At 47.4% G+C, this 21,539-nt stretch overlaps 1 protein-coding gene across 1 annotated transcript in view; it reads left to right on the forward strand.

The window, feature by feature from the left end:
* The window catches only part of SLC67A1 (solute carrier family 67 member 1), a 75,123-nt gene that overhangs the window by 12,119 nt on the left and 41,465 nt on the right, over positions 1-21,539 (forward strand). Inside the window, exon 5 of the mRNA XM_074230812.1 lies at positions 5,777-5,909. Coding sequence (XP_074086913.1) covers positions 5,777-5,909 — 133 coding nt within the window. The remainder of the gene's footprint in view (positions 1-5,776; positions 5,910-21,539) is intronic.

Raw genomic sequence — 21,539 nt, forward strand, 5'->3', positions numbered from 1 at the left:
TATTTTCTCAGTCAAGTATGAGATGAAGTCCTCACCAGAAAGGGTGGGGTTCAATGGGAGGTGCAGAGCAAAGAAGCTTTGGGACAGTTGAGGAGAGCAGGATATTATGGAGGAGTAAAAGGATTGCCTTGCTACAGGGAGGGCTCAGTTTAAATAAGATACCATAAATTTGTAGTGACCCCAGTCAACACATTTCATAACTTCTTTCAGGTCTTGTCAGATGAATAGGAGCAGGGGAGATAGATGATGGAGGCAATCCACAATTGAAGTTTGTTGAGGTTTAAGCAGTGCAGGAATTGAACAGATACGAATGGTGAACTGTTTAATTATGCAGTCAAGATTGAGGAGGGAGGTTAATGAAGCCAAAAAGGGGGAAAGGTCTGAGAGAGCAAAGGAGGATTGAGGAGTTGGGACCAAAACGGAATTTCAGAGAGAGAGACATAGGGAAATAAAGAATGATAGGGATGATTTTCTAACCCTAAATCTGTAATTCTATTATAGAAAACAAGTCAAGAAATATTTATTGTTTCCAAATCTGTCTTGGTTAGACTGCAGAGGAGAGCATACCTGAAGTCTGCACTAGCAGACCAAGGTCCTTCCCTCAGGGAGTTTACACTCTCCAAAAGATAGAAAAGAAGCAGCCCCCTAGCCTTGGGGACTTGGGTCTTTAGGGGGACAGGAGATACAAACCCAGGCTCTCTCCTTGGAATTGACTTCAGGGAGAAAGACAGAGGAGAAACATCCTCAAGCCCTGGCCACAGGGAACTTCCAGTCTTCTGCACAATATTGAACTGACTGATTCTATTCCCCTGTGTTCAGCCGAGATAGTGGAATAAGGCAAGAACTTGCCTGCCAAAATTCACTTCCAAACAACTATAGAATAATACCTCACAATGAATGCTGGAGCAGCAGAACCAGCAAAAAGATGGAGTGAAAGAGTTTCCAGCCCAAGACAACTTGATAGGTCAGCAGGAAAGTCTTTCTCACTCAGGTAAAAGGGGAGTGCAGTCCAGTGCAGGTGGTGTCTGGACAAGTCATCAGAGAGACCCTGTGGTCCTGCAATGGCCAGTGACTCGAGCCCCATGGCACCAGTTCAACAGGTCAGTTGCATATCAAGCCTCTAGCACAGCATGCCAATGGCCAGACTCCATTGCCCCAGTTCAGCAGGTAAGTAGCCAAGAAAACAGGCCAGTGGTCAGATCCCTGGCACCTGGTGCAAGAAACTTCATACAGTGCCCTCTACACCCCAGGATCAGCACTCAACTTTAAAAAACACAAAATACACTGGAAAAATGAGCAAAAAAAGGCCAAAAACAGAACTTGACCAAATCATTGGCATTTCTTTTTAATACCAACAAAGTCCAGTAGCAAGAGATAGAGAAATTCTTAAAAAACTGTAAATATATGGTAGTAGAGAAATACCAAAGGAGGGAGTTGCGATCAGCAATGGCAACAGTGGAAAAATATGGAAGTAACTTTTGTGATGGACTTATCATAAAGAATGTGATCCAGGGAGGCCAGGTGGCATAGTGGATAAAGCACGGGCCCTGGAGTCAGGAGGACCTGAGTTCAAGTCCAGCCTCAGACACTTGATAATTCCCTAGCTGTGCAGCCTTGGGCAAGCCACTTAACCCCATTGCCTTGCAAAAACCTAAAAAATTAAAATTAAAAAAATTAAAAAAAAAGAATGTGATCCACCCATGACAGAGTTGGTGGTGTTAGAACACAGACTGAAGCACATTTTTATTATTTGTATTATTATTATTATTAATATTATTATTATTATTATTATTGGAGGGGGTGCAGGGCAAATGGGGCTGGGTGGCCTGCCTGGGGCCGCATAGCAGGGTAACCATTGGGTGTCTGAGGCTGGATTTGGACCTGGGTGCTCTGTCCGCCACCCAACCACCCCTACTATTATTATTATTACTATTTTATTTTATTTTGGGTCTTTTTTTTTTTTTTTTTTTGGTTTTTGCAGGGCAGTGAGGTTGGGGTGGCTTGCATGGAGTCACATAGCTGGGTGATTTTTGAGTGTACAGGGCCGGATATGGGCTTGGGTACTCCTGGCTCCAGGGCCTGTGCTCCATCCACTGTGCCACCTGGGGGCAGCTAGGTGACGCAGTGGATAAAACACTGGCCCTGGAGTCAGGAGTACCTGGGTTCAAATCCGGTCTCAGACACTTAATAATGACCTAGCCGTGTGGCCTTGGGCAAGCCACTGAACCCCATTTGCCTTGCAAAAACCTAAAAAAAAAAAAAAAAAACCACTGTACCACCTGGCCATACCTACAATTATTACTATTTTTTTATTTTAACTTTTTCCTCTCCCCTTTACTTTATCGCTCAAGCAATTCTATATTTTTTGGGGGAGGGGGTATTTTGTTTACTCTTAAACAAGAATATTTTATTAATGTATAAAAAACATTATTTGTACACAATGAGAATAAATAAATATTAAATTTAAAAAACTGTAAACGTATAAAAAACTATAAACAATATAAGATACTTGGGAGTCTACCTACCGAGACACACCTAGAAACTATTTGAACATAATTACAAAAGATTTTTTACATTTATACTAGTCAGATCTAAACAGATCTAAAATTAGAAAAAATATAAATTTATCATGGATAAATTGAATCAACATAATAAAAAATGAAAATTTAACCTAAATTATCAGTGCCATGTCAATCAAACTACCAAAAAATTATTTCATAGCGCTAGAAAAAATAATAACAAATTTTATCTGGAAGAATGAAAGGTCAAAAATATCAAGGAATTCAATAAAGACCTAGTTATAGATGTCTGACTGTTTTATAAAGTGCTCATTATCAAAATTATTTGGTACTGGCCAAGAAAAAGAGTAGTGGATGAGTGGAATGGATTAGATACAGAAGACACACTAGAAAATGACCATAGTAACCTGGTGCCTGATAAACCCAAAGATGCCACTATTTGACAGAAACTGCTGAGGAAACTAGAAAACGCCATGACAACAACATGCACCATATTCCAAGTTAAGGTCAAAAGAGTTCATGATTTAAGCATACAGGATGATACCTCCAGCAGATTAGGAGAGCATGAAATAGGTTTGCCTGTCAGATCTATGATAAGGGAGGAATGTACAACTGAACAAGATATACAGACCATTACAAAATATACAAAATGTTACATTAAATTAAAAATTACATTAAATTAAAAAAGATTAAAAGAAAAGCAGGAATCTGGGAAACAATTTTTACAGCAAGTGTCTCTGCCAAAGATCTCATTTCTCAAATATTTAGAGAACTGAGTCAAATTTATAAGAATACAAGTCATTCCCCATTGATAAATGGTCAAAGGACAGAAACAGGAAGTTTTCAGATAAAGAAATCAAAGCTATTTGTAGTCATATGAAAAAATGCTCTAGAAAAATTGGGCAGCTTTGAAAACAAAGTGCAGTATTTATTATATATGTTTTCTTGGAATGAAAATTTATTATTTTATATTGAATTTTTTATGTTCTGTGTACATAGCAATGGCTTTTTTTTCTTTTCTCATTTTGTATTTAAGCTTAAAGTGAAAAGTTTGGATAATAAAACAATAAAGAGAAGAAAAATATTTTTAAAAGAAAAGAGTTCTAAATCATTGTCAATTGGAGAAATGCAAATTAAAATAACTCTGAGATACCATCTCACATCTACCAGATTAGGCAATATGATAAAAAAGGAAAATGATTACTCTTATAGTAGAAATTTGGGGCACTGCTGCATTGTTGGTAGAGATGTGAACTGATCCAATCATTCTGGACTGCTTAACCTTGCTGAGTCTGTTTCCCAAAGAGATAAAAGAGGGGGAGGGAACATAATCATAACAAAATATTTATAGCATTTTTTTGTGGTGGCAAGGAATTGAAATTGAGGAAATGCCCATCATTTAGGGAATGACTGAACAAGCTGTGGTATAAGAATGTAATGGAGAACTATTGTTCTATAAGAAAAGATGAATGGGGCAGCTAGTTGGCACAGTGGATAGAGCACTGGCCCTGGGGTCAGGAGTACCTGAATTCAAATCCAGCCTCAGACACAAATAATTACCTAACTGTGTGACCTTGGGCAAGCCCCTTAACCCCATTGCCTTGCAAAAACTTAAAAAAAAAAGATGACTAGATAGATTTCAGAAAATACCTGAAAAAACTTATTTGGACTGATGCAAAGTGCAGGGAACAGAACCTGGAGGATATTGGTCACAGTAACAATATTACTGTACAATGAAAAAATGATGTGAATGATTTAACCCTTCTCAGCAATCCAAGAGAATTCAAAAAGGTCTCATGATGAAGAAATGCTCTCCCCTTCCAGAGAAAGAACTGTTAGGGAACTGAATACAGATTGAAAGAGATTTGTTATGTCTCTTTTCATAATATGACAATAGAGAAATAAGTTTTGCATGGTTATACATGTATTACCAATATCAGGGAGGGAGGAGGGGAGGGATAGAGGGAGAAAATTTGAAACTCAAAATCTTAAAATTGAATGTTAAAAATTGTCTTTACGTGTAATTAGAAAAAATAAAAGATAACTCTAAAAAGATTGAAGGGACCCCTGAAACAATCTGTCAGCCAGTCCACAAGCATTTATGAATGGGGGCCAGGCCTTGTGATGAACCCCAGACTGTGACACTGTGGGTCCCTCACACTAGGAGTCAGGGGGTGGGGGTTGGGGGGAGGTAGCTGGTCCCTGATGATTTCTAGGAGCAGAGAGGAAGGGCAGGCATTCCAGGCCATGGGAATAATGGGAGCAAAGTCATGACCCGGGAAGGATCTACTATGGGAAAACCCTGGATTTGAATCTGAGAACCTGTTATGCTTGAACCTCAGGCACTGCAGCTTCCTGTAAAAGTCCTTTGTCCTCTGAGAGCTTCAGTTTTCTCCTCTGAAAAAGAAGGGGGGTGGGGTGAGTTGGGTGAAGTGGTCCCAGGAGCCTAACATTTAGGACCCTAGAGGCTGCTTACTTCAATTTCCTCTTCTGACAGAGGAGGAAACCCAGAAAGGGGAAGAGACTAGTCAAAGGTCATACTCAAGAATGGAGGCAGAGTCACCCTTGGAATCCAGGTCCTAGAATCACAGATCTGGATCCTGTCCGAGATTCACTTCTCAGTTTGCCAGTGAGGAACCTGAGGCTCCAGGAAAGGAAGGGACTTGTCCAGGGCCAGCTCTCTAGTAAGAGTCCGAGGTAGGATTTGAACTCTGATTCCAAATTAGTAACTTTAATGACTGTCCATATTACCTCCTCTAGAGCCGGTGGCCTATGATCTTAGGACTGAAGAAGCAGGTCAGGGTCAGAGGGTGGAAGGCCTTAAATGCCAGACTGGATGTGAATAGAATCCTTTAGTCAAGAGAAAAGTCACTGAAGATATGGGGTGGGGGGGGGGGACAGCAAGTATAGGGTTAGAGTTGGGCATTAGGAAGATGAAGGTGATGGCTTGGCCAGGAGGGATTAGAGAGGGAGTGGCAGGACAGAGACTGGAAGAAAGGAGAGGTTGAATTAGAACTGAGAGGGGCTTCAGAGGCCACTTTATAGATAAGGACACTGAGGTCCAAGTGACTTGTCAAGGTCATCCTCAGAGCCAGGAAAGATTGATCTTGGGTAGAAATCGTGGGAGAGGAAGGACTGAGAGAATGGCCAGGCCTTGGGGACCAGGAGGGACAACTCTGGTCTCGAAATGAGGTAGGCCAGAAGCTCCCAGGGGACCAGCCCAAGAAGGTCCTTACCTTTGTCTCCCTTTTTCCCAGGGGCCCAGATGGTCATCACAGACTTAACCCCCCCAGCAGATCGCCCAGGAGCCCTGGGGAAGCTGGGTCTATGCTTTGGAATAGGAGTCATCCTGGGCTCCTTACTTGGAGGGACATTGAACACCAAATTTGGGTGAGTGACCAGATGCTGATTGCCTTGGACTTTGTGCTTCTGGCATGTAATGAGTGGCCAGAAGAACACTGGCTCTGTGGGGTTCCGGAAGTGGGGGGGCGCGGCAAGGCCAGGCAAAAGTTTCTGGCAAAGGGGGCTGGTAAGCGGACGCTCTGCAGGTGAATCCTGCTTAGGGAGGGAGGGTGGCAGAACAGGCAGGAAGACCCGTCCTAGGATAATGAACTAGTCATGTTTCTTTGTGCCTCAGTTATCCCATGTGTAAGTAAGAGTGACACCAGTAATACCCGCCGGCCAGGGTCATGGGGAGCCAATGAGATGATGGATGTAATTTCTTAGCAAACCTAATCCCCTTACGTGAAGGTCACTGATGGTCAAAGACTTTGGTAAATAGACTTGAGAGTAAAGGGACTATATCCTGGCCCCAAGGACCTGATGGGGGGCCTTGCCAGAGGGGATGCCAGGGAGTGGAAGTGGATAGAGACCAGAATAGAATTGGAGAGATCAAACTTGTCTTCCCAGCTAATGCCTCATGCTAACAGTCAACCTTTGACCTTTCTGGGTCTCAGTGTCCCTGCACCTGCCTATAAAAGGCTTGTTGTCCTAGAGAGTGAGGTTTCTGTAAACTGGAAAGCTCTGAGACCTTACTCCTCGGCTGACCTTGGGCACCTTGCTCTCTTCTCTGGGCCTCACTTGGCCCATTTATAAAATCAGGAGTTGGACTCTCTTCAGGGTCTGAATGCTCTTCTCTGTGAGTGGGCATTTGTGGAAGGAAGGAGGGGTGCCCGAGGGAAGTTGGAGATTGGCTGAGCCTGCAATGGCCCTCTCTGCCCAGCAGAGGGTGGTGCCAGTCACTCTTGCAAAGAATCTTCTTTTGACCCTCCCTGCTGGACACTCCATCCACGGTATATGTGAACCTGCCCCAGCCCCAGCCTCAGACTGGCCCCAGAAACAGCCAGGTCAGCCTGGTTGCCCAGGCCCAGCCCTGCCAGGGAGCAGACCCAGGTGCCCTGGCTGGCAGCATTGCCAACATCTGAATGGCTATGGGACCCAAGGACTCCACCAGACCCAGAGTCAGGCCAGGTCCAATGAGAGGAGGGAACGCTAAGCCCAGCCCAGAGGACCCCTCCTAGGACTCACCTCCAAGGGAAGTCTGGAGACAGAGGACTTAGAGGATTTCTCTGGAACTATCCACAAGACCCTTCCCTATCCCTGGATAAGTGGAGGAAGCAGAAAGTAGCAGGAATTATAGCATCAGGGAGGAGCCAACAGGGTCTGAGCTGAGCTGGGAAGGAGCCAGCCTCCTAGAGACCCAGACCCAGGTAAAGGAAGGAGCCCTGGCTTCGAGGCCTGGCTGTGCCTCAGTTTCCTCATCTGTAAAAGCAGGATAATGTTATTCCCCCAAGCTTCAGAGGGTGTTTTGAGGAAAGGGTTTTGTAAATGATAAGCTATAATAGAGACATGAGCTGTGTGACCATGAAGAAAATTATTTCCTTGCTCAATGCCTCAGTTTCCTCACATTTAAAATGGGGATAACAGATTATTATCTGTACTTTTGAAGTCTTTTGTGAAACTCTAATGAAGTGCTGTGTGTGAAAATGCTTTGCTGTGGATGACCTTGACCCCTTCAATCACTGCTGGCTTGAGGAGGGGAGAGGGAAATTTTTTTTTTAGGTTTTTTCAAGGCAATGGGGTTAAGTGACTTGCCCAAAGCCACACAGCTAGGTAATTATTAAGCGTCTGAGGCTGAATTTGAACTCAGGTCCTCCTGATTCCAGGGCCAGTGCCCTATCCACTGTGCTGCCTAGCCACCCCGGGAAAAAATTTGAAACTCAAAATCTTATAAAAAATGAATGTGGGAAAAAAAGTGCTTTGTAAATTGTGAGCTCATTGTGGTGGTGGTTGTTGTTGCTGATGCATCTGCATTGACATGGCCCCCCCTCAGGGCTCCCCTGGGAGTGGGGACTGGAGAGGTTGATGCAGGGAAGATGCTGGGACCTAGCTGAGGAATTCTGGTGTCCAAAGTGACTCCATTCCAGGATGGGAGTGGTCTTGGATTGATCCCCTTTCCTCCAGGTTCCCCCTTCCCCCAACTGCTGGTTTCCAGCTGCCTGACCTTGCCCATTGATGCTGGTGTGACAGGAGATGACATGTTAAACTTAGAGGTCACCCACCTTGGGATGGGAAGGACCAGGACGCAGCTTGCCCATTGGAGAATACCTGAGCAAGGCGCTAGGCCCCTCCCAAAGCACCCCACTTTGTCCAACGTACTACAGAAGGAAGGGTCAGTCCCTCCTCAGGCTCTCTCTCTCCTGAACTCTACCTTCTCTGTCTTTCTTAAGCCATGTGCTCCCAGTCTAGGTCGTGCTGGAACACCCTGGGCCCCCAGATCAAGCCATGTCCTTAGGGCTCTCTGTTTTCTCTCTCTCTCTCTCTCTCTCTCTCTCTCTCTCTCTCTCTCTCTCTCTCTCTCTCTCTCTCTCCCTCTCTCCCTCTGCCTCTGCCTCTGCCTCTGTCTCTGTCTCTGTCTGTCTCTCACTCACCCCTCACCCAGCCTGTCCTCAGAGTGCTTGTCGCTTTTTCTAGGGGTTTTCATCTGTATCCATTGCAGCAATCTGTACTAAATCCAGAGCCGTTTTAAACCCCAGGGAGTTCATGAATTCTTTCAGTCCTCTCCCACTCCAAAGTGCCTGGGCCTGGCTCAAGCTCTGCCTGTCCTCCTCCACTGGGAAGGCTGAGCCTGGACCAGTCACACTTAATCACCAATCAGGGGGTGAAGTGTTCAGTCGCAAGTCGTAAGGGAGTAGAATTTGGCTTCGGGTAGATCGAGATGAGACGAAATCTTGGGGTTGCAAAAGTCAGACAGAGTCTCCTAGGAAGCAAAAATGGCCGAGGGGCATTCCACAGGCTGTCCACTAGATGGCACTAGCCCCTTCCTTAATTCCCAGGCTTGTCAGTGATGGGCTAAGCAGGGGTCCCCCTTCAGCCCCTCCACCCTGTGGAGTCTGGCACAATCCAGTGGAGCAGTTCCCAGCTCTCTCAAAACTACCTGTGAGAGGGGGCGGCTAGGTGGCATAGTGGATAAAGCACTGCCCCTGAAGTCTGGAGGACCTGGGTTCAAATCCGGTCTCAGACACTTAATAATTCCCTAGCTGTGTGGCCTTGGGCAAGCCACTTAACCCCATTGCCTGGCAAAAACCTAAAAAAATAAAAGTAAAGAAAGAAAAATAAAACAACGTGGGAGAGGCCTTCCATGAGTCTGTTTCTTTGTTAAATGAAAATAAGAGCCAACACTTTCTGCCTTGCATGCTTTTTTTTTTAAGGTTTCTTTTTTTGCAAGGCAAACGGGGTTAAGTGGCTTGCCCAAGGCCACACAGCTAGGGAATTATTAAGTGTCTGAGACAGGATTTGAACCCAGGTACTCCTGATTCCAGGGCCAGTGCTTTATCCACCTAGCCACCCCCTTGTATGCTTTTTTAAGAAAACCTGCCTTCAAATCCTACCTCTGACACCGTGTGATGGTGGCCAATCACTCTAAGTGAAACGACTTGTGAAATGGTTCTGAGGAATGTGGGGTGTTTGGCTTCCCCAGAATGTAAGAGGAGAGTGCTAGTTTAAATATATCTATAAGCATGACAAAGATGGGGTCCACCTGCATCTGTGCCTGTGGGCAGGTATGTGGGTGTAAGGCAAAGGAGTTGACCCCAAGCTGATCAGACCTGCTCCATCTGGTCCCAAGCTGAGCTGGGGTCCTCGTCCCTTTACAAGTGACATATTACTATACACTCCCCTGGGCTCATTAGTATCATGACCAGAGCAGGGAGAACAGCTTTAGTGGTAGAGGGGTGAATGTATCCATTAGATTGTAACCCTGACCAATGGGCAGCACCAAGGGGAGGAACAAGCCTTATTAGGGTTTTGTTGAGTCCTAAATTCGTGATCATTTCTCCAGAAGAGACCTGAGACGATCTCTTATAATAAGACTGGGCATTGTCACAATTTGTGGCCTTTTTCTGCAGGAAAACTGGCCCTGCTCTGCGGAGAAGTTTCATGATAAAAGTTGCTTTAATCACTCTGGACTAAGTATTTATAATTACGAGTCATTTATAACAATGGCCATATGAGGATATCAGTGTCAATGGGAATATCCAGGATTGTCCTGGCCTGGGCATTTCCTGTGGGACTATGAGCAAAATATTCTCCCTCTGACTCTGTTGGATTACGGGGATACAGATCTTCACACTGTTCCCTTCCTGAAGCTGTTGGGGCAAATGTGCTTTGTAAGTTGTGACCTAGGGCATGGCCTGCGTCATTGGTGTCATTGTGGTTCCCCTTCTGGGCCTTCCTTATCCATGGAGCTCAGACAAAACTGACGCCAAATTCTGACCCCTTGATTATGTCTTCCTAGGGATGCGGTAAATGCTAAGGCTTACACTCTGTGGTGTTTTGGTTTTTGTTTGTTTGTTTGTTTTTTAGTTTTTTTGCAAGGCAGATGGGGTTAAGTGGCTTGCCCAAGGCCACACAGCTAGGTAATTAATTATTAAGTATCTGAGACCAGATTTGAACCCAGGTACTCCTGACTCCAAGGCTGGTGCTTTATCCACTGCACCACCCGGCCGCCCCTCATTTTCTTGCCCAGTGCCTATGCTGTCCTTGTAATACTCTGGAATTGATCACTAGGTCCACACTCCTCAAGGATATGGCCTTTCTATAATTCCTGGTGGTTTTAACCTGCACCAACCTCTCTGCATCTGTAACCAAATTCTCACGGCTCAATTGTTATTCAGTGCGTTATGGAGAACCCTTGGATGCTGTTCTTGCCTCTTGGTCCTTTCCTGGACCCCACTTGGAGGGAAAGCAATAGTAGTTCCATTGGCTAAGTGGTGAGGACCGAGTCGCACTCAGATCTCTTCTGGAGAAATGACCATGAACTTAGGCCTCCACAAAACCCTAATAATGCTTTAAACATTCTCCTTGAAAAATGTTCTTAACAATTGAAATAATATGTGGCAGGTTTTTGATTTCTGTAAGTCCAATTTGATCTCACATACTCCCCTCCACACCCCGACATCAAAAAGCTCCAGAAACTCCCTGGTGCCCCTAAGATCAGATACAACACTCTGACACTGAGAGCCTTTCTAATCCCAACAAATCTTTTTAAACCTCATCAAACATGCTCTCATCCAGACACAGGCCTTGTCCATGTTCTTCCCACATAGCTTCATCTCCACTCTCTGGGCCTTTGCTTAGGTTGTCCACCATGACTAGAATGGGTGTGTAACCCTCTGCATTTCATCCTTGGAGAATCCCTAGTTCCTTCAGAGTTCTGCTTAAACTCTTTCCTGCTTCCACAATCTGCTGGTGCCCCCTAAAAGATTTTCTGTTTGGTCAACACTAGCACTTTTATGGTGTCTCCCTGAAAGACTGTCAGCTCCTTTAGGGGAAAGATGTTCAATTTGCATTCCTAGGACATGGGGGGCACCTGCCACAGAGGAGGCTCTTAATGCTTGGTGTTTGTATTGATTGATGGTATTTCTATAAATGATGGGTTTTATGGATGGCATGTTTTAAGTAGAGCCGCCTGAACCTCTAGGATTCTTGTCGTAACTGGATCTGTTGCATGTGTCGTCATACATGAATACACCAGGAGGGCAGATTGGAGCCTAAAGCTTTGTGATCATTGACAAAGGAGTTTTACTATTATAAAATCTTCATCATCATCATCATCATCATCTTGTTCTCATCTTGTTTTGATGGAGTTCTGATAAAAAGAACCGAGTTGTCAAAGAGTTTTTGGATTTGTTGCCTTCCTGCTAATCCTGTTTTGGTTTTAATGCACAAAATGATGACTTTTTCTAATTGAATAAACATGGTGAGATGGAAGGTTGCCTTTTGCAAGCTCCCTGAAATCAGAGGGAAATTAGTGTGTGAAGAAATAAGTGAATAATGGCTACATAATCGGAAAGTTAATTGAAGAAAGCATAGATAAATGATTGCTGGTTAGATGACAAAGAATGAACAATCTAGAATAGCTGGAGTAGTGGATGGATTGCTGCTCATCTTTCTGAGTTGAAATCCAGTCTCAGACTAATTATGAGACCCTGGACAAGTTATTTAACCCCTGTTTGCCTCAGTTTCCTCATCTGTAAAATGAGCTAAGGAAGGAAATGGCGAACCCCTCAGTATCTTTGCCAAGAAACCTGAGACGTGGCTAAAACGACTGAACAACGACATATGATGAACAATCAATAGATAGAACAGTGGATAAATGGAGAAAGATAAGTGAATGGACATGGATCGACACAGGATGAGTGAAGACAGAGGTAAGAAAATAATGGACAGGGGGATAAATTCGATGTGTGTTGTTGAGATGAATGATGGATAGATGATTGGATCAGTAGATAAATGATAGATAAGAGATGACTGGATAGAGAAATGGCAGATGGATGGATGGATGGATGGATGGATGGATGATAGATATACTTCTCTTGGATCATTGAATGTTTTGCTGAGAACAGTCAGTCAAGTCATTCCCAGTTGATCAGCATACAATGTGGACAGCGTTCTCCTGGTTCTTCTCACCTCTTTGTATCAGTTCGTGTGAACCTTTCCAGATTTTTTTAATCATTTTTCCTTATGACACAATGGTATTTCACCACATATACCACTTCCTCAACTGACCACCTCCCCTCAATTTCCAATTCTTTGCCACCACAAAAGAGTATTGTGTAAATAGGTCCTTCCCCACCCCACTTTTTCCCCTCTCTTTGGGATCCAGATCTGCCAGTCGCATTGCTGGGTCAAAGGGTTTGCCCAGTTTTTTAGTCTTTGGGGCATAGTTCCAACTTGCTCTCCAGAATGCTCGGGTGGCTAGAGGAACAAGAGTGGACAGGACTAGATGGCTCAAGGATGGGCAGTTGGATCTCTTACCACTAGAGGGCAGGACTGCCCCGTCAGAGGTCCAGTCCTCCAGCTCTGGGATTGCAGTCCCAGCCTCAATCGTTGGCTCAGAGCTATTAATAGGCCAAAGTGGAAGTGGGGACTCTCCCCTCCCTGACGGCTCCCCTGACAGGCGCAGCATCAGAGTCCCTAGTCCTCTTGGCCACTGGGTCTTAGTTTGTTTTGTTGGAATCTTGGGGGGGGGGGGGGGAGATGAAGACAAGTCCGAACTGGAGGGGTAAGCTAACTGGATGGCCCTGTTGGGTAGACCTTGGGCCTTGGCCCGGCTCCAGCTGGGGCCATAGGAAGCCCCAGTTCCCGGCTGGGAACCAGGGAACGTGGGTTGGAGCCTTGGCTCGGATGCCACCTTCCCGAAGGACCTCAAACAAGGCTCTCCTTCTTTGGGCCTCAGCTTCCCCATGGATGAAGAAATGAGAGGCTGTTCCCAGCACCCCCCGAGGCTCCTTCAGCTTTCATGTTCTATGGCCTCTGTTCTTCCCAGATTTCTCACAAGGAGGAAGATTTCAGTTCAGGAGAAAAGAAAAGCCCTTTCTGATGCTCAGGAAAGGAAAGTCCCAGAAGCAGTGAGCTCCCTGTCTTAGAGGTCTCCAGCTGAGGTTGGATCCCGTCAAGGAGGGTCTTGTTGGGCTAGCCTAGCCAGCCACTCTAGGACACATTGGCCCCCCAACCCCAGACTCCCTAGGGTAGCTTTCTGGGCGGCCCAGACAGAGGCACCTGGCTTGCCCTCATCAGCGAGAGGCAAGGTCGCATTTCCTCCCCTTGATGAAAGAGGGACTCCGTTTAGGTCATCTGTCATAGGACCTTAGCTCTAGAAGGAGCCTTGTGGGACTCAAGGCCAAGCCCTTCTTGGTCAGAGGAAGAAACTGAGGCCAACGTGATGAATGACTTGACCAAGGTATCCAGTGTAGTAAGGGTCTGGGCTAGGATTTCTGTTTCATTTTCTGTGTGTATAAGGGATTCAAAGCCCAGGCTCCCTCCCTTTCCACCTCCAGGTCCAGGGAGAGTTCCTGGCTGGGTCTGACCCACAGGCTGCAAGGATGCTAAGTCCTGGCCTTCCCTGTAGGGTCTTCTCTGGCCTGAGCACACAGGAGCCTTGGGCTTTCCCACAGGCCCAGTTTAGCTTCTCTCTGCCCCCTGCCCCCATCCTGCTCCATCAGGACAGAGGCTGATGTCAGACGAAAGGCATTCTCCTGCCCACTCCACATTTTTCCCAGCTGAGCCAAGCGCCCCCTTGACCCCCACAGCAGCCCAGTATGGAGGAGGCATGCCATTTCCTCTTGGTTTGGGGGGGATGGGGTAGGAAGATAGGAAGGCAGCTTTCTGGCCCCCCAACTTCTCCCACTGGGACTTTGTGAGTAGCCCCAGGATTTGGGGAGCTAAGGGGCTCCAGAGGCCTCCTCCTGAAACCTGTCTTCCCACCCAGAACCTTAGGCCTTGTGTTTGGAGACAGTCTCTGCCCTAGTCAGAAAATGATGACCCACAGAGAGTGTGAACCAAGAGAAATAGCTTCCAAGTGAGCTTCCCCAGGCTGCTTTGCATGGGCCTAGTGGGTTGGAGGTTCTAGGTCCATGATGTCTTCTACTGGGGCCCTTGGGATGAGCTGCCCACTCTGAGCCTGCTTCTGCAGCCTGAGAGCCCTTTCTTAGGAAGGAGGGAGGAGCAGCTGCTCAGGACTCCCTCCCCCCCAGCTCCCCCCGGGTCTTAGAACCTCCACAAAGCCCAAGGGGCACAGAGGGTCTTGTCTAAGCCAGGCATGAAGTAGGCATTTGTCACTGTCTTGGGTTAAATTGGATCTGAGCAAGGCTGTTGAGAGGCCAGGTGAGAGGAGGCTGGGGATCACTGTCTTGGGGTCAGTCTTCCTGCATTGGAAGAGAACCCCCTCAGAGAGGTAAAAGGAATGGAGTGCAGCCTGGTCCAGGGGAAGGGGGTGCTTGGTCTGAACCCCCTAGCTCTGCTAATTTCTTCCTGTGAGACTAGAGAAAGACCCTTCTCTTCTCTGAGTCTCAGTTTCCCTCCTTGTAAAATAAGCCCATTTGAACTGGATTAGTCCATATAAGGCTCAAAATCTCTTGACCTTAGGGTCCCTCCCCATTCTCCACTGCCTTCATCCAAGTCTGGGCTCCCCAACTTCCAGAGAGGCCTTTCTTTCCTCTAAGAAAGCATCTGGATCAGGCCCAGCCCCTTCTGGAGGTGACCTTTTCCAGAGCCCGGGGGAGGTAACTAGAGGCCTGGAGAGCCCACCCCTGGGGTCAGGGAATGGGCAGCCCTGGGGGCTTTCTCCTCTTTGATGGAGGCTGTGTTTCCTTGGATGGCATGTTCAAAGCTACTGTTCAGTCCCCAGGAAATCCGGCCTCTCCCCCCACCCCACCCACACACACACACTTAGACAGACACTCTTGCTTCAGAGCAGCTTAGAGGAGGAAAGAGAGGAGGGACAGTGGGGGGGGGGGGAAGAAAAGGAGGAGGTGGTGCCTAGAGAGCTGGAGGGGGGAGGGGCACCATGGCTCTTAGGACCCTGGAAGCAGAGACTAGTTTTCTGTAGCAATGCCAGCTGTGCCCTTCACCCTCCCCTGCTCTTGTGTCAGGGGCAGAGGGTCCTGAATGCAGGGTCTCATTAGAACATACCACTAGATGGGGGATCCTGCCTCCATGCCTGATCCTGGGCCTCAGTTTACCCTCCATAAATGGAGACAAAGGTCTTTAATCCACCTTGCTCACAGGGCTGCTGGGAAGAAAGCTCTGCCAACCTTTGGACTCATTGAATGGGCAGGGATGAGTGTGTCAGGGGCCAGGGTGGGGTCACCTGGCTGACCTGCTTGCAGATGTCCCTGCCTTGGGTGGGCCTTGGGTGATCCCAGCCCTAATGAACTTTCTAGGCCTCATGGAGAGGAAGTGAACCTTGGCCTCCAAGGCAAGGTGCCAGTGATAGGAGGGGCCCAGCCCCTGCCCAAGTCCAGGCCAGGCTTCTCTTCCTCCCCACCGGAAGGGCTGATAAGGAAGACTTTCATTCAGAAAATTCCCAGGTGTCCTTTCATTCATACTTGGAGAGGAGGGGTGAATGGGGAAGCCGCGGGGCCAACCTTGCCCTTCCCCTGCCTATTCCATCATTCCACCTGCTCTCCAGGCTCCCTGATTTTCCATTTCTGGATCTTTGCCCTGAACCTGAAAAGGATGTCCCCTTCACGCCCCAAAACCTTCCCCATGCGCAGACTCTTCTGTCCCTCCTTCTTCTGAACTCTCCCATTGCAAGAAGCAAAGCCTGCAGGGCTGGGATTGTGGCTTGGATGTGGGGGGTGATGATGAAGAGCTGGCAGGAGCTCCCCGGGTCACCTAATCCCCTTTCCTCAATTAGGAGGAATTCACTGTGGGAGTCTCAACTTCCCCATATACCAAATAGGAGGGGTAGGGTGGACAGATGACTTTTTTTAAAAAAATTACAGAAAATAGTCCTTGGACGTTGTTCAAACTCCAGAGTTCTTTCATTCCCCATGGCAGATCCCCTAAATTGTCCCTGGTGGTGGCACTGATGCCACAATGTTGCAAGGCCATTAAGGTTGATACAGTGTTGCCCTGGTTCTGCTCCTCTTGCATCAGTCCATGCAAATCCCTCCAGGCTTCCCTGAATTCCCGTCCCTCCTGGTTTCTTAATAGAACATAGTGTTCCATCACATACATAGACCACAGTTTGCTAAGCCATTCCCCAACTGAAGGACATTGACTTAATTTCCAATTCTTTGCCACCACGAACAGAGCTGCTATGGATATTTTTGTACAAGTGATGTTTTTACCCTTTTTCATCATCTCTTCTGGGTATAGACCCAGTAGTGGTATTGCTGGATCAAAGGGGATGCTCATTTGTGTTGCCCTTTGGACATAATTCCAAACTGCTCTCCAGAAAGGTTGGATGAGTTCACAGCTCCACCAACAGTGTAATAGTGTCCCAGATTCCTCGTATCCCTTCCAACATTGAACGTTGTCCTTTCTGAGCATATTGGCCAATCTGAGAGGTGTGAGGTGGTGCCTCAGAGAAGCTTTAATTTGCATTTCTCTAATCAGTAATGATTTAGAGCAATTTTTCACATGACTAGGGATTGCTTTGATCTCCTCATCTGTAAATTGCCTTTACACATCCTTTGACCATTTGTCAATTGGGGAATGGCTTGGTTTTTTTTTATAAATTTGACTCAGTTCTCTGTATATTTTAGAAATGAGTCCTTTGTCAGAAATACTAGTTGTAAAAATTGTTTCCCAATTTATTATATTTCTTTTGTTCTTGGTTACAATGGCCTTGTTTGTTCAAAAGCTTTTTAATTTAATGTAATCAAAATTAGACAGATGACCTTTAAGGTCTAATTCTAAAATCCCCAACTCTTTTCCAAGACTGAGGGGTGTTCCAGAAACATCATTGAATGAATGAATGGTTGGTTGGTTAAATGTACTTTGCAAAGCACACTAGCCTCTTGGCCTGAACTGCTATATTCTCCCATCACCTCCCCTCCCCTCCCCCCCAGCCCCAGCAGAGACTGACCAACCTTTGGAGATTTCTGCTGAGGAGCAGCTACCACTCCACAGGCAACTCCTTCCACTCTCGGACAGCTCTCATAAATCTGACCTTGGGGCCTTGGGACCCTCCCCCTAAGACATCACTGGCTCTGAACCAAGCGGCCAAGGACAAACCTTCAGGCGTTGACAGAGAACTGCCAAGGTACCTCCCTCCAACCTGGCCATCCTCCTTGGGGGCACTTTCCGTCTTGGCTGGCATTTCTAGAGTATTTGAAGGCAGGGACATCCGCTTTTCAAATATTTTCTCATTTGATCTTCACAATGACCCTGGAAGGCAGGTGCTGTTATTAGTTTAATTTTACAGTTGAGTAAACTGAGGGCAGAGGTTAAGTGTCTTGTCCAGGATAGCATAGACAGCAAGTATCTAAAGCTGGATTGGAATCCAGGTCCTCCTGGCTCCAGTTCCATCAGTGTATCCACTAGCTACCCTGCTAAAACTCAATTTATTTTGTACAATTTTTTTTTAGCCTTTGCAAGGCAAAGGGGTTAAAAGAATTACCCAAGGTTACACAACTAATAAGGATCAAGTGTCTGAGCTAGGATTTGAACTCAGGTCCTCCTGACTCTAAGGCCATCGCTCTATCCACTGTACAATTTAACTTGCATAAGGCCTGTGCCTTAACCTGAGACACCCCTTTCCCCCCTCTTCATAAAGAAAAAGATAAGGAGACAGCTAGACCAACCACCAAAGAGACAAGGATATATCTGGATCTCTGGGGTGGGGGGGGTAGCTTCCAGCCTTGATTCAACTGGTGATGAGGAATGTGCTCCTAAACTCAGTAAAAGAGGCAGCTCAGTGGATAGAGCACCGGCCCTGAAGTCAGAAGGACCTGAGTTCAAATGTGGCCTCAGATACTGAATAATTATCTAGCTGTGTGACCTTGGGCAAGTCACTTAAACCCCATTGCCTTAAAATAAAAATTATTTTTTTAAAAAAAAGGTACTCAGCAAGAAGAAAAAAAGAGAAGTCAGCTAGGTGGTGCAGTGGATAGAGCACCAGTTCTGGAGTCAGGAGTACCTGAGTTCAAATTCAGCCTCAGTTACTTGATACTTACTAGTTCTGTGACCTTGGGTAAGTCAACTAACACCATTGTCCCACCAAAAACAAAAAAGAAAGAAAGGGATTGGTGCCTCAGTGAAAGTCATCCTCTGGACCTAGACAGATGGGGTGTGCTTGTCACTCCCTCCAAGGCAGTATGAGGTCCTTGCAAGCAATAAGGCTGTCCCCTAATTTGGATGAGGGCCAGACATTTGGTTTTCGGGGCTTTTTTCCAGAAAGCTATAGGGTCTATCAAGAATAGTCTATTAGGGGCAGCTAGGTGACACAGTAGATAGAGCACCGGCCCTGGAGTCAGGAGGACCTAAGTTCAGACACTTAATAATTACCTAGCTGTGTGGCCTTGGGCAAGTCACTTAACCCCAATTTGCCTTGCAAAAAAAAAATAGAATGGGTCTATTCATTTCCCATCTCTGTTGTCACAGAAAGAAAGGGGCAATTATTGAAGCTCTCTAGGAAGCTTCTGGTATCAAAGGTTCAAGGCATAAGAGATTACAGAAAAGGGGGGGGTGTCTAGAGGAGAGACAGTCTGTCCCAAGAAAGAACAACTCGTCACCTTCCTCCCATCCCCCCCCCCAAAATCCAAAAGATTTTCAGATTCCACAATAGCAGTTAAGATTTGAACCCAGGCCCTTTGACTTGAAACTAACTTGCTTTGCCACTTCCAAAGCTGTGATTTCATCAGTCTAAGAGGTCTGGAAACTCCCTCTTTCTTGTTGAGGAGTTTCGGTCTTCCGTGTGATTCTTCCTGACCCCATTTGGGGTTTACTTGGCAAAGGTCCATGAGGGCTTCACTGTTTCCTTCTTCAGTTCATTTGACAGATGGGGAAACTGAGGCAAATAGAGTGAAGTGACTTTTCCAGGGTCACACCACTAGGTAGTGTCTGAGCCAGGATTTTAACCCAGACAGAGGGCTCTAAGGTTCCAAGATCAGGGTTCCAACCACTGCCGCTTAGTTGCCCAAACTTCTATTGAATTCAGCTACATGGCCATTCTGTAACTCCCTGTCTTGGAAAGTTCCCCCTGGAGTCCTGGGGGTCAAGAGCCTGACCCCCCCCCCCCACCCTGCAAGTCTGGGACAGGGAAGGACTTTGATCCAGGCCAGCTTCTGAACTCCAATCAGAAGAGCTGATAGAAATCAGCCCCCCAGAGAAGAGGCCCACAAGACTTCAAGGGCTCCGGCCTTCTTGTCTGTCCTGTCTGACACTCCATGATCCCATTTGGGGGGATACCAGAGTGCTTTGCCATTCCCTTCCCCAACTCATCTAACAGATGAGGAAACTGAGGCAAACAGGGTCACAATGCTAGTGAGTGGAATTCAACCTCTGTCTTTCGCCTCCGGGTCCGGTGCTTTGTCCACTGTGTCGCACCCCTGCCCCCCAGAAACCCAAACAAGTCATCAAACACTTTGATTCCTGCCAAACAGAGGGATAGGGCAGCCAGGTCAGTGTTTGCACAGAATCTTATGAAAGGGCACCTCCCCAACTCAAACACTGAGGCCCCACTTGGGAAGAAGGCAGAAGAAGCTCCAGGAAAGTGTGAACCCCAACAAGCCAGATTATTCTGTTTGATGATGAAGCCAGACAGCCGTCCAGGTGCCTCCAGGAGGCTGGGCCAGCAGAAGTGCTGGGCCACCACATTGGACTCCACCGTCATCCAGCTCCCCACCCTGACCTTTGCTCAGACATCATGACGCCTCCTTAAACTGAGGTGCTCAGGACTGAACCCAAGCCTCTTCAGAGGCTTCCTTTATCCTCCTAAGTCTCCCTGACCCATTTTAAGGGGAGAACCACCGAGGCCCAGGGAAGGGAACAGCCAGCCCAGGCCATGCTCGGTTCCCAAGCTGGTTCCCAGGAGCCGTGGGCACACCTGGCCAGGAGGAGTCTGGGAAGCTAGCAGGGCCTGGGGCCAGTAGAGGCTGGTAGGACCCGTCCTGCCAGCTGGGCTGGAAAGGCCAACCGCAGCCATGGCCTTGAGGCACTGGGCTTCCGGTCTGAGCAAATAGAGCCGGTGAGCTCACATATCCAGGAACAACTCAGACCTCCCCCTGCCCCCTGTGGCCAACGCCATCCCAGAATGGGCCCCTGGTCATGGGGGGAAGCATGGCAGACTTGACCCTGAGTCTGTCCTTCCCTTCCCTTTCTTGCACCCCAAGGTGCAGAAGGACTAAGAGAAGGGGAAAGGAAGAGGTGGAAGTCCTCCCCAACCCCTGCCCCCAACCCCCCCCAACCTCTGCATCCACAAGACTCAGAACAAGGAGTAGCATCCATTTGGGGCTGACCATGCGATTCAGGAGGGGAGGGTCCTCCAGGCCACCCCACAAACCCCTGGAGGCCACATAAGAAGTCCTCTGGGCCCATCTTACAACTAGGGAAACTGAGGCAGGGTCCAAACCTGGGTGTCCTGATTCCAAGCCCAGCACATGCCCCCCACCCCAGGCTACTTCCTTTCAAGCAGATTGGGAGCTTCCTTCTGAGTCCTCAGTGGAAAGCCATTTGCCTCCAGGCCAGGTAGAGGCGGGGGCACCATGCCAGGCCCCAGATGCCAAGAACCCTGGTTCCTGTTCTAGGCCTATGAGCACAGAAGAGTCATTCCAGAGAGCTCAGGGCTCTTCCTGAGCCTAGCTCCCATGGCGGAGGTGGGGGGACTGGAGAAGGCCCAAGGCTCAGATCCCTCCCTCCAAGGCCGGGCCTAAGCTGGTGAGATGGGACCAGAATTGTCTCCAGGCCAACTCACATCCAAGCTTGTCCAAACTTGTCCCCAAAGACAGTGTTGACGCAGGGGAGAAAGCTCCCTGAATGCAGGAGCCCCGGAACCTGTCACCTTCTCCATGGTGACCCTCCACCTCCAGAATGACCCACAGGAAAAGCCAGCTCACTGGCTTCCTCTCTCTGGGCCTATTTCCCTCTCTGTAAATGGGAGATGTAACCCCACCTTCCCTCCCTGTCCGGATTGTTCTGAGGAATAGAGAAAGGAAGGAAATTGGGTCTTCCCCCCAAATAGGAGGGGACCTTGTGGGTCCCCTCCCTGAAATAAACCTTCCTCTTCCTGCC

The sequence above is a fragment of the Macrotis lagotis genome, chromosome 3 (assembly GCF_037893015.1).
Source record: "Macrotis lagotis isolate mMagLag1 chromosome 3, bilby.v1.9.chrom.fasta, whole genome shotgun sequence".
Classification (NCBI taxonomy): domain Eukaryota; kingdom Metazoa; phylum Chordata; class Mammalia; order Peramelemorphia; family Peramelidae; genus Macrotis; species Macrotis lagotis.